The sequence below is a fragment of the Globicephala melas genome, chromosome 8 (genome assembly GCF_963455315.2).
Source record: "Globicephala melas chromosome 8, mGloMel1.2, whole genome shotgun sequence".
In the NCBI taxonomy this organism is placed as follows: domain Eukaryota; kingdom Metazoa; phylum Chordata; class Mammalia; order Artiodactyla; family Delphinidae; genus Globicephala; species Globicephala melas.
The window spans coordinates 86379081-86392949 of NC_083321.1; the positions used below are offsets into that span (position 1 = coordinate 86379081).

Sequence of the window (13869 nt, forward strand, 5' to 3'; positions counted from 1 at the left end):
AGAAAGGGTGCTAATTAATAATATATAAAAGTATAAATCTCACTGGTAAAGATAAATATATGGTAAAGGTAGTGAATTAATTACTTATAAAGCTAATATGAAGGTTAAAAGACAGAAATAGTAAAAAAATAACTGTAACTACAATATTTAAGTAAGGGTAGACAAGATAAAAAGATGTAAAATGTGACATCAGAAAACAAAATATTGAGGGGGGAGAATAAATATGTAGAGCTTTACAATGTGTTCAAACTTAAGTTGGTATCAACATAAAAATAATGTTACAAATATAAGTTGTTACATGTAAGCCTCATGGTAACCAACAAGCAAAAACCTAAAGTAGATACACAAAAGAGAATAACAAAGGAACCTAAGCATATCACTAAAGTTATCAAACCACAAAGGAAGAAAGCAAGAGGAGAAGAAGTGAACAGAGGAACCACAAAACAGCCAGAAAACATCAGAAATGGCAATAACATATCTATCAATAATTACTTTAAATATAAGTGGAGTAATTTCGCCAATCAAAAGACAGAGAGGGACTGAAAGGATAAAAAAACAAGACTCATCTACATGCTGCCTACAAGAGACTCACTTCAGACCTAAGAACATTCACAGACTGAAAATGAAAGGATGGGAAAAGATATTTCATGAAAATGGAAACCAAAAGAAAGCTGGAGTAGCTATATTTATATCAGACAAAATAAACTTTAAAACAAAGACTGTAATAACAGACAAAGAAGGGTATTACATAATGATGTCAATCCAACAACAGGATATAACATTTGAAAATATTTATGCACCCAATGTAGAAGCACCTAAACATATAAAGCAAATGTTAACAGACCTAAAGGTAGAAATAAACAGCAATAAATAATAGTAGGGGACTTTGATAACCCATTTACATAAATGGATAGATCATTCAGACAGAAAACAGTAAGAAAACATCGGCCTTAAATGACAAGTTAAATCAGATGAACTTAAGGTATACATACACACATGCAAAACATTCCATCCAAAAGCAATAGAACATACATTTTTCTCAAATGCACATGGAACATTCTCCAGGATAGATCATATGTTAGGCCACAAAACAAGTCTTAACAAATTTAAGAAGGCTGAAATCATATCAAACATTTCTTCTAACCACAATGGTATGAAACTAGAAATCAATTACACGAGAAAACTGGAATATTCACAAATATGTGGAGATTAAACAACATGCTACCGTTAACAACCTATGGGTCAATGAAAGAATCAAAAGTGAAATAGAAAAATACCTTGAGACAAATGAAAATATTATATACAAAACTTATGGATGCAACAGAAGTTCTAAGAGAGAAGTTCATATCAATAAATGCCTACTTCAAGAAACAAAAAAACTCAAGTACACAACTTAACTTTACATCTCAAGGAACTAAAAGAACAAACTAAGCCAAAGTTACTAGAAGGAAGGAAATAACAAATATTAGAGCACCAGTAAATGAAATAGAGACTAAAAGACAGTAGAAGAGATCAATGAAACTAAGAGCTGGTTCTTTGAAAAAATGAACAAAATTGATAAACCTTTAGCCAGACTAAATAAGAAAGAGCTAAAATAAATAAAATCAGAAATAAAAGAGATGTTACAACTGATACCACAGAAATATACAGGATCATAAGAGACTACTACGAACAATTATATGCCAACAAATTGGACAACCTAGAAGAAATGGATAAATTCTTAGAAACATACAAACTTCCAAGACTGAATATGAAGCCACAGAAAATCTGAACAGATTGATTATTGATAGGGAGACTGAATCAGTAATTTATAAACTCCCTATAAACAAAAGTCCAGGACCTGACAGCTTCACTGGTAAATTCTACCAAACATTCAAAGAAGAATTAATACCAATGCTTCTCGAAGTCTTCCAAAAAACAGATTCCAAAGTCATTTTACAAGGTCAGCATTACTCTGATACCAAACCAGATAAGGAAACCACAAGAAAAGAAAATTATAGGCCAGTATCTCTGATGATCATATAGGCAAAAATTCTCAACAGAACATCATCAAACTGAATTCAACAATACATTAAAAGAATCATATGTCATGATCAAGTTGGATTTATTCTAGAGATACAAGGATGGTTCATATTCTGCAAATCAATCAACATGATACACTGCAATGACAAAAAAGAAGATAAAAATCATATGATCATTTCAATAGATAAAGAAAACACTTAACAAAATTCAACATTCATTTATGATTAAAAACTCTCAAGACAGTGGGAATAGAGGAAATGTAACCCAACATAATAAAGGTCATATATGACAGCTAACATCATACTCAATGGTGAAAAGTCAAAAGCTTTTCCTCTAAGATCAGAAACAAGACAAGGATGCCCACTCTCACCATTTTTATTCAACATAGTATTGGAAGTCCTAGCCAAAACAAGTAGGCAAGAAAAAGAAATAAAATGTATCCAAATTGGAAAGGAAAAAGTAAAACTGTCACTATTTGCAGATGACATAATACTATATACAGAAAACTCTAAAGACTTCACCAAAAAAACTTTTAGAACTGCTAAATGAATTCAGTCAATTTGCAAGATATAAGATCAATATATAGATATCTGTTGTGTTTCTATACACTGATAACAAACTATCAGAAAGAGAATTTAAGAAAATAAGCCCATTTATAATTACACCAAAAAGAATAAAATACCTAGGAATAAATTTAACCAAGAAGCTGAAAGACCTGTTCACTGAAAACTATAAGGCACTGATGAAAGAAATTGAAGAAGACACAAATAAATGGAAAGACATCCCATGCTCATGGATTGGGAGAATTAATATTGTTAAGATCTCCATACTATCCAAAGCAGTCGACAGACTCAGTGCAATCCCTATCAAAATTCCAATGGCAGTTTTCACAGTAATAGAACAATTCTAAAATTTGTATAGAACCACAAAAGACCCCAAACAGACAAAGTGATCTTGAGAAGGAAGAACAAAGCTGGAGGCATCATGCTTCCTAATTTCAAACTATATTATAAAGCTATAGTGATCAAAACAGTATGATATTGGCATAAAAACAGATACACAGATCAATGGAACAGAATAGAGAGCCCAGAAATAAACACATGCACTTATGGTCAATTAATTTATGACAAAGGAGCCAAGAACATACAATGAGGAGAGTATAGTTTCTTCAATAAGTGGTATTGGGAAAACTGGACAGCAACACGCAAAACATGTAACTGGACCACACATACAAAAAAATTAACTCAAAATGGATCAAGACTTGAATGTAAGAACTGAAATTATAAAACTCCTAGAAGGAAACATGAGAGTAAGCTACTTGCCACTGGTCTTGGCAATGATTTTTTGGATTTTACACCAAGAACAAAGGCAACAAAAGCAAAAATAAACAAAAGACTACATCAAACTAAAAAGCCCCTGCATAGCAAAGGAACCCATCAACAAAATAGAAAATCAATTTACTGAATGGGGGAAAATATTTGCAAATCATGTATCTGATAAGGGGTTAACATCCAAAATATATAAAGAACTCATACAACTCAATAGCCAAAAACCAAACAACCTGATTAAAAAAATGGGCAGAGGACCTGAAAAGACATTTTTCCAAAGAGGAAATGCAGATGGCCAATAGGCATTTGAAAAGATTCTCAACATCACTAATCATTAGGGAAATGCAAATCAAAACCACAATGAGATATCAACTCACACCTGTTAGAATGGCTATTATCAAAATGACAAAAAATGACAAGTGTTGGTGAAGATGTGGAGAAAGGGAAACCTCATGTGCACTGTTGATGGGAATGTAATTTGGTGCAGCCACTATGGAAAACAGTATGGAGGTTCCTCAAAAAACTAAAAATAGTACAACCATAGGATGCAGCATTTCCATTTCTGGGTAATTATCTGAAGAAAACGAAAACACTAATCTGACATTTAAGACATTTAATGGACAAGTAATGTCAAGCTACTTTTACCCTTCTCCTCCTGTCTAAAGTTAAAACAAGAAGCGAGATCTCCATTTCCATAAAAACTTATAGCAGATGTATTTCCTGGGCTCAAACTACAGTTCCAGCAGTATTTACCAACCTTAATGCAAGTGAAAGGAATTTTCTATGTTTCAAAATCATTTGTGCAACTGAACTGTGCAAAAAGAAATTTCCATATTCCAAAATCCTTTAACTTCCACCTAACCTTCAATTGGAAGTGATTAATTTGCAATGAAACGACATGCCAAAAGGTAAATATCAAAGGAGGAATCTAACAAAATTCTACAAATGCCTCCAAAGAGAGGAATATGCTCAATTAAAATTATATGCTTGTAGAATGATATATTAGTATTTGGCAGTACCTATCTGTGTGAAAAGACATTTTCAAAGATCATGAAATATATAAAATCTCATTACAGATCAGAACATTTTGCATTCAATTATTATCATAGGAATACTAATTTTGAACCCCAATTAAGCAAAATGTTATTTCCGAAAAAGAATTCAATTCTTCTCATTAGTATATCTGTATTACATAAAACGGTACTCAATTACTACTACATATTGAACATCATCGGTGAAAAATTTGTGGAAATTTGTTTTCTCTCGTTATGTAAGTACCTAGGTAATAGCCTCAATTTTGTCTGCTGACTTGCAAATTTTACTACCTGGTCCCTTACAGAGAAAGTCTCTTGATCCCTGATCTAAGTCAGTGGTTTCCAAAGCAGTTGTTCACCAAAATCCCCTGTATTAAAAAAAATACAAAACTGCTTCATCTGTTAATTTTTTAGCTACACAGGTAGGTTGTCACCATTGGTCTATAGTTACTCCATCCCTGATCCCATTTATCATGAATCATCTTACAGCTGCAACCATTACTATCTTAACTTTTAACAGGGAAAAACAGAGGATTAATATGTAGAGGATGCCTACAATTTAATAAGCAGGTCGTTGACAAAATTGGGTAAAACCCTTAGGATTTTTGATCTCTGATTATTTTGGTCCAATTAATTAAAATACATTTATTTTATTTTATTGACAAGGGACCCAGAGAAACAATTTTGAAAAACAGGAGTATAAAGGTAGAAGAGTAAAATATTATTCTCCTTAGCTTAATTATAAAGGCAACATTCCCTTTATATCTTTAATAAATACTAACAACAGACCTATTAATAAATTAATTCAACAAATATTTATTGGATGCTTTTTTATATATATTCAGACACTGTTCCAGGTGCTGGGAATATAGCAGTAAACAAAATAGACCAAACTCTCTGCCTCACATTTTAGTGGATGGAAAACTATAACATCTCTATAATACCCCTCCCGAATGGTCCAAAGATGTGAGTAAATAGCCTTAGGGTTCAAAACCTCAATTTACCACTATAGGAGAGAGGAGGACTAGTGCAAATGTAAGATAAGTTTTTATAGCTGGTGTTAGCAAGATTAGGGAGTCTTGATCAATGACTTCAATAAAGGACAAAGTGTGAGGCTAGGTCATCAACAGAAAGTGACAGGGTTGGACATGCATGTGTGGGGCGATGAGTATAAAACAATGGCCACTGTTCAGTGGGTCCCCCAGTTTGTTCAAATTGACATAAGCAGCTACAAAAATTCAGCATCAATTTTCTACTACCCCACTCACACTTTTTGGTGTGATATATTTTCTTCTATTTTCTACACAATCTATTCTCAGACTGAGGGCATAAAGCTCAAACGGGTTAGGGTAATTAATGATGGTCCTCCTATGTTGAATATCACTTTTATCATTCTGGAGTCTTTATTATGGTGTGGGCAAGGGATGGTTACATTCACAGGGATCAGAATACATTAGTAGACAAAGGAGAGATTTCTGTGGAAATCGTCTTAATCTTAACATACTTACCAGTACCAGGATCCAGGTAGGGCATCAGTCTCCTGACACCCATCACTGACAGCCTCCTTTTTACACTGTGACCATTTAGGGGGAACACACAATGCAATGTATTACAGTACAAAGAAATCATTGAAGCACCTGCAGCACTGCCTGGTGCCTTTGACTCTGCAGTGGGCATAGGTTAAAGGGGAAAGAATAGTGAAGAAAGAAGGAACAGACTCTACTGCAGTCAGTAACTGCTGATTATAAGTCAGTCACTCCTACTGCTGATTTATAAAACCATCTTCTAAAACTCCATCTTTCCTTTCAAAACACTTAGCAAATTCAAAAGAAAAAATACTTCATCTGGCTGGAAGTTTGGGTCTTTGTCTGTACAAAGGCAAAGAACTTTGAAAACTTTGCTTTCAGGAATGAAAAGTTTTGCTAAAAAAAGGCTCTATGAGAGAGGAGAAAACTCACCACTCAGCTGCTGGGCCACAGCCAGGCGGCTGGGCTTCAGGATGAACTGGCATTGCATCTCTCGGGGCAGCTGTTCCATGAGGAAGGGCTCTTGGAAGTTGGAAGGTGTGGGGGAATCCTTTGATCCCTGCGTCAGGAGTGTAGTGTCTCGAAGATGGCTCATTTTAATTCCATAGGGATATTCATGCCCTACACAGAGAAAAAATCTAAACATAGACTTTAGGCTGACTGACACCAAGAGCGTGTGTGCTACATACTGGAATGTACTGCAATTTGCTCCTGGGACTTTTGGTATAAAGAATCCTTTTTTTGACTTAATGATCACCATGCACACTCTTACAGTTGGAGACCAGTGCATAATGCAGCAGCCCAACCAGAGTAGTCTCTTTTTTTTTTGGAGAGGGGAGAAAAAAAAATCAAAGAGGAAAAAAAATCTTTAAAGAATATCTTGTTTGGGAATGCACAGATTGTCTTTAAGTTGCATAATGTTGACTTTTCCTATGTTCACATCTGAGAGTATTTAAAGGTATTCTAGTTTCTCCTTTGACACTAACTATATCTGCAAATCTTCAGCCAATCCTTGACCTCTGATTTAAAATATTTACCCTACCTATCACACAGCATTATAAGGCTCAAATAAGTAAACATTAGTAGTTAATATTATTTAAATAATAAGGGCAGAAAACTACATATTTCAAGCATCACTATTATTACTATTATTCAACACAAGATATCTTTCTGAAAAAGACATTTTATACTGTTTACTAGTTATATAATTAGAGTTACTCAAGACTCATTAGGACTAGTTTGTTTGATTTACGCTTCCCTCCCACTACTGTCCTCTGAGGTTGTTATTCATAAGCAATAATTAGAAGGAAGACTGCAGGGTATCAGAAAAAGAGACAAGATTCAAAAAGGAATTTTCAAACTAGAAAAACTAAACCCTGGACATCTGACTGCAACATGATGTTTTGCTCTTTAGTACTCTTAAGTAATTCTATTTTTTAAATTAATCCTCACGTACCATTATGCCATAGACTTAGTTTACATTTTAAAGAGGGTAAATTCTCTTCTATTCCTGATTTATCACTGAATGTAATTCAGTGAACTCTTCCATTTCCTTTCCATCTGGCATAGGCATACAATGTCAATGTTCCATTAACATCAAGTACTACAGCAACTTTCAGGGATTAAGGCAAAAAAAGGACTTCTACGACAGCAATAAAGCAAAATCAATTTATCAAAATAGCCAATAGCTAATCTACAACTGAAGTTTACAAGGCATGTTAAAATATGCAATGGAGAATTGTTGCTAAGTAACAATCATGTCCCGTGTCCCATGTATTTTTTTAGTGAGAGTTAGAAAAGAGCTTGAAGCTGTTTAAGTCTGAGAGTTACCATCTATATATAGTTTTAATTAAATTAATATATTTTATTAAAACAATTATTTTATGTACTCATTCGGTTTTTAAACACAGCTTTAATTGTTGTTCATTGACTTTTACAAAAATGACAACATTAAGAAACTGGAAATGCAGTGAATTTTGTCCCCAGCCATGTGCACAATGACTTGCTTTACTTTCAGTCTGAGAATATACATTTCATAGAACAGTTTGGTTTTAGATTATTCAGATTATTTGAAACCTGAATTACACAGTAGTGATCTCACAGGTAAATGAAAGGATTCCATGAGATAACTCATATGATATGCTTTGCCCAATTCTGGCAGGATAGTAAGCATTTAAAAATTATTAACAGAAATCATCATCATCACCATCAATCATCAATGTCATCATCTCAAGATCTCCTACAGATACTGTCCCTTATTGTAATTGGCTTATTTCTGTTAACCACACTGAAGGGCCTCACTGATCAAGAATATTTTTTAGCTAAATGATTTAAATAAGGTGAAGATGTAACCTATTTACCAATAATTCTTCAAAACAAATGCTGGAAATTTTGGCTACAGAAGTAGCAAAGTAGTTAGTAAAGTAGTAGTTATTGCTAAGTTAGTCAGTGATGACTAAGAATCTAAATGGTTTAATTTCATTGTCTTTATGATGGCTAGGAAAGTGCTGGGCACAGGGCAGGTGTTAAATACTCACTGATATTGATAGATTGAGGCATGATTGGATTATAGATAGTCTTCCATAGAGACAAGTAGTAGGTAGGAAAGGGAACAGGGAATTCAAAAACTAAATATGAAAAATAAATATATAGGGAAAAAGGAATACCAATACATATTGCTTTATTTTGGAAAAAAAATTAAAAAGGTTGACAAGATAGTGCTTCTGTAAAGTGAAAAAAAAAGAAGAAAATTTACATTTCTCTTCCCAACTATACCATTAGCTTCTTGAATGAAGAGATATTATTTGTCTGGCACACAGGAAATATTTGATATTTATTAAATTAATATATGAATATTATAGAAGATTAATATTTAATAGTATTGAAATTTAGGACCATATGACCAATTCTCTGAGACATTTAGAATTATAATTAAAACACAATCAATCCTATCTTATATTTTCATAGAAACTTACCAATAAGTGGGTATGGTGCCTCTTCTTTGCCAGAATTGACCCATAACTGGTACTCTCTCTCAGAGCCCTTGGAGATAAAAGAATTAACAATAATTCTTTCACATTTCGTAAATGAATGAGGATACTTATTTTTTTGGCAATTTTATGTTTTGCAAAAAAGAAAGAACAGAGACAATATAAATGCTTTTCAGGTTCATGGGGGTGGATATGGCCTTTGAAGATGGCAGTGCTGATTCCTACAAACCATCTCTCCCTCTCTAATCCCCAACAGAGGACTAAGGAACCCTGCCCTTTTTCCCTAGGGATGACTAGGGATCCATGAACTGCAATAGAATCAGGCCCTCACTATTATGGGTAGCCCACAGAATATGAAATCATATATATGCCTTTTTACAAGTAAGCAGAAACTTCCTGGTTTTCTAAAAGGTAAATCTATCTTCTTCAGAGTCCTGCCTTCTGCTATCTCTAAACTTCTCAGAGAATATTGGACTTAATCTCCAACATGTCCCTGCGAAGACAACCTTGTTATCCAGAAAGCCACTACACTGCTGTGTCTGTGATGAAAAAGTAAAGTCTCAAAGGCTGATTATTAGCTTAGCTGCTTCTGAGTGGAAGAAGAATGACCAACGGGCTTTGAGGAGAGGAGACAGGTAGCTGGCACAATCCACACTGGCTTTATTTTGGGCAAGTCCAGGCCTAGGGACAGAAAGGACAAGAATTCTGTCTAGAGAATAGGCCCAGTTATGGGGAACAATGAAACTGTTCACTAGCAGAACTACAACCCAGCAATACTGAAACTCCCACTTGAAAGAAATAATACTAAATTATACAGACTTTGCTGTATCCTCTAGAAGATAAAGCAAAAATGTTTTAAATGAAATTACAACAGACTGATAATATTTAATATTCTTGCCTTTATCTTCTGATTAAAAATCAGGACCCTGACCTTATAATGGAGGGTCCTGGCTAGGAGATTACCCCTCCCAATACCCTCCCCTACTCTGTCACTTCCTTCACTATCCCCTAGTCAGAAAATTTGTATTGCAAACAGGAAGAGCAATCTAACAATGATCATTTTTTTTTTTTTGGTAGTGTCTGAAAACACCTTAATAATCCCTTAGAACAGTACAACCAAACAGCCTCAATTCCTAACTATATTGAACAGAAATATTTGTGGTATGATGAGATTGATCACTTTATCCAAAAGGAAAGCATAAATAAGAAAATGAGTCATGTCATTAATTAATCTCTCTTCCTTCCCTTAAACTACTCATTCTCTTCCAATGTATAATTATATAAGCTTAGAAATCAATGCAGAGGTGCCTGCTTTATTCAGTGCATATATATTTATTTACATCTTAAATATATTATTAAATTTCACTAAAATAAATCAGATCTATTATTCTAAATTGTGGTTGCCCTGAGTTCTTAGGGCTTATAATAGCAATGTGTAAAAGCAATCTGAAATACAGTTAAGACTATGGCATATCTTACATATATGTTATGTCACATCTTAGTAACACCATGTTTTCATACTTAAAGAGAATTTCACTCAAGAAATGGTGTTGTTCAAGTTCTTCCTTTAGTTCCATCCTTCTGAAAGTCATTCCCTTTAATACAAGTACCTACTGTGTGGTTTTTATATACTGGTAGGGAGGACATGAGAACTTTCTGATCCTTTTTCCCTACCTCATCCTCAAACATTCCAATCTTCCCTATTAATAAAATTTCGAAAACTCATCATTGCCCCATGAAACAGAAAGAAGCAGAAGCTAAAAGCAAAACTGGGGAAAATGAGGTGTCCATACTAAAAATCTTTAAATCCATGATCTAATTCAAAGCTTACTTTTAAATTTACAGATTCAATAGGAGGTACCATCTACCTTATCCTCTGGACCTGCAGCTAGTGAATATGGTTATTAGCTATATGTTCTTTATGTAAAAATTCTACTGTAGAGCAGATCCTTCAGAATTCATCATCCTAAGACTGATTGACTCTTGGGATAAGTGAATAATTAGGTAAGGAGGAAGAACCAGGAGAGGAGATAGGGAAAGAATAGTCATATAGTGACAAGTGAGAAGGGGGGAAGGAGGTTGAAAGAAGAATTTTATGCCAAAAAACTCCCTAACTGTATATGCATAGCACATAAAATTAAAATGCATATTATTATCTCTCTAAAATTATAGTCTAATCTTATTATGCTTTTCAGTTCACACAGGTTATAAAATGGGAGTGGAAGAAGAGCACTCAATATTAAGCTAATATTAAGACTTTACTGTCCTAGGCAAAAGACCTGTACTCTGAAAATTATAAAACATTAATAAAAGAAACCAAACATAAGGCAAATAAATGGAAAGATAACTCATGTTCACTGATTGGAAGGATTAATATTGTTAAAATGTCCATACTACCTAAAGCAACTGACATTTAATACAATCCCTATCAAAATACCCATGACATTTTTCACAGAACTAGAACAAATTATCCTAAAATTTGTATGGAACCATGAAAGACCCCAAATAGCCAAAGCATTCTTGAGAAAAAAGAACAAAGCTGGAGGTATCATGCTCCCTAGCTTCAAATGATACTACAAAGCTACAGTAATCAAAACAGTATGATACTGGCACAAAAACAGACACAATGTAACAGAATAGAGAACCCAGAAGTAAACCCACATGAATATGGTTAATTAATCTACAACAAAGTAGGAAAAAATATACAATGGAGAAAATAAAGTCTCTTCAATAGTGGTATTGGGAAAACCAGACAGCTGCACATAAAAACTGAAATTAGAATATTTCCCCTACCATGTACAAAAATAAAGTCAAAATGGATTAAAGCCCTAAATGTTAAGACTGGAAACCATAAAACTCCTAGAAGAGAACACAGGCAGAACACTATTTTTTTATTTAACATCTTTATAGAACACTTTTTGACATAAACAGTAACAATATTTTTTTTGCATCTATCTTCCAAGGCAAATCAAATAAAAGCAAAAATAAAGAAATGAGACCTAATTAAAGTAAAAGATTTTACATAGCAAAGGAGACCACTGACAAAACAAGAAGACAACCTACAGAATGGGAGAAGATATTTGCAAATGATATGACCGACAAGGGGTTAATATTCAAAATGTTTAAACAGCTCATACAACTCAATATCAAAAAAACAAACAATCCAATCCCAAAATGGCAGAAGACATGGATAGATATTTTTCCAAAGATGACTTATAGATGGCTAGCTAATAGGCACATGAAAAGGTGCTCAACATCGCTAATTATCAGAGAAATGCAAATCAAAACAATGAGATATTACCTCACACCTTTAAGAATGGCTATCATCAAAACAACCACAAGTAACAAATATTTTCAAGAATGTAGATAAAAGGGAACCTTTGTACACTGTTGGTGAGAATGTAAATTGGTACAGCCCCTGTGGAAAATAGTATGGAGGTTCCTCAAAAAACTAAAAATAGAATTACCATAAGATCCAGCCATTCCACTCCTGGGAATATATCCAAAGAAAACAAAAACACTAATTTGAAAAGACACACACACCCCAATGTTCATAGTGGCATTATTTATAATATCCAAGATATTGAAGCAACCCAAGTGTCGGTCAACAGATAAATGGATGAAGAATATGTGGTGTGTGTGTGTATTTGTGTGTGTGTGTGTGTGTGTGTGTGTGTGTGTATAGTGGAATACTACTCAGCCATAAATAAGAATGAAAATTCTGTCATTTGCAACAACATGGATAGATTAGAGAAAGACAAATACTGTATATATTCATTTATATGTAGATTCTAAAAAATAAAACAAACAAACAGATATAACAAAACAGAAACAGACATACAGAGAACTAGTGTTACCAATGAGTTGTAGGGTAGGAGGAAGGGCAAGATAGGTGAAGGGGATTATGAGGTATAAACTACTAGGTATAAAATAAATAAGATACATGGATGTAATGTACAGCACAGGGAATATAGCCAATATATATATATATTTTTTGGCGGTACGCGGGCCTCTCACTGTTGTGGCTTCTCCCGTTGCGGAGTACGGGCTCCGGCCATGCAGGCCCAGCGGCCATGGCTCACAGGCCCAGCCGCTCCGCGACATGTGGGATCTTCCCGGACCGGGCACGAACCCGTGTCCCCTGCATCAGCAGGCGGACCCTCAACCACTGCGTCACCAGGGAAGCCCCGTAGCCAATATTTTATAGTAACTTTATATGCAGTATAATCTATAAAAACATCAAATCACTATGTTGTACACCTGAAACTATTAGGTTGGCCAAAAAGTTAGTTTGGGTTTTACCATACGATGTTACTTAAAAAAACCAAACACACTTTTTGGCCAACCCAACAATGTTGTAATTCAACTACACTTCAATTAAAAACAAAACAAAACAGGGCTTCCCTGGTAGCACAGTGGTTGAGAGTCCGCCTGCCGATGCAGGGGACACGGGTTCGTGCCCCGGTCCGGGAAGATCCCATATGCCGTGGAGCGGCTACGCCCGTGAGCCATGGCCGCTGAGCTTGCGCGTCCAGAGCCTGTGCTCCGCAACGCGAGAGGCCAACAAACAAACAAAACAAAACAAAACAAAACCCTCAAAAAGAATAAAAAACTACTGTCCTTATTTTCTACATTTCTGGGGACAAAATATGACTGGTATCTCTAATAATCAGCTGTCTTATGATGGAAGGGATAATATTTATAAGAATCGAAGTATCAAAGTTTGTTTTTAATTAATATCTAGCAGAGTAACTTACAGTTATCCCTAGCATTGGCAGTGACATGTTGATAACTTCATTTGCTGTATCTGAATTCGTTACTGTTATAGTTTTAGACTGTGGAAAAAAAAGAAATAAGAAATATAGCTATAAATAAAGAATTTTAAAACAGGTGAACAAATAATTATTGTCAAGTGATTATCCACAGGCAAATCCTGATTTCAAGTGTTGACAGAGTAAAGCACAACTTA

General features: G+C 34.4%; 1 protein-coding gene across 5 annotated transcripts in view; it reads right to left on the reverse strand.

The window, feature by feature from the left end:
* Nucleotides 1–13869, reverse strand: part of ARHGAP20 (Rho GTPase activating protein 20) — a 152394-nt gene that overhangs the window by 23167 nt on the left and 115358 nt on the right. For all 5 annotated transcript variants that reach the window (XM_060304024.2, XM_030836568.2, XM_060304025.1 and 2 more), the window contains 3 exons: nt 13658–13735; nt 8886–8952; nt 6343–6531 (listed from right to left, as the gene is read on the reverse strand). In XM_060304024.2, the coding sequence (XP_060160007.1) occupies nt 6343–6531; nt 8886–8952; nt 13658–13735 (334 nt within the window). The remainder of the gene's footprint in view (nt 1–6342; nt 6532–8885; nt 8953–13657; nt 13736–13869) is intronic.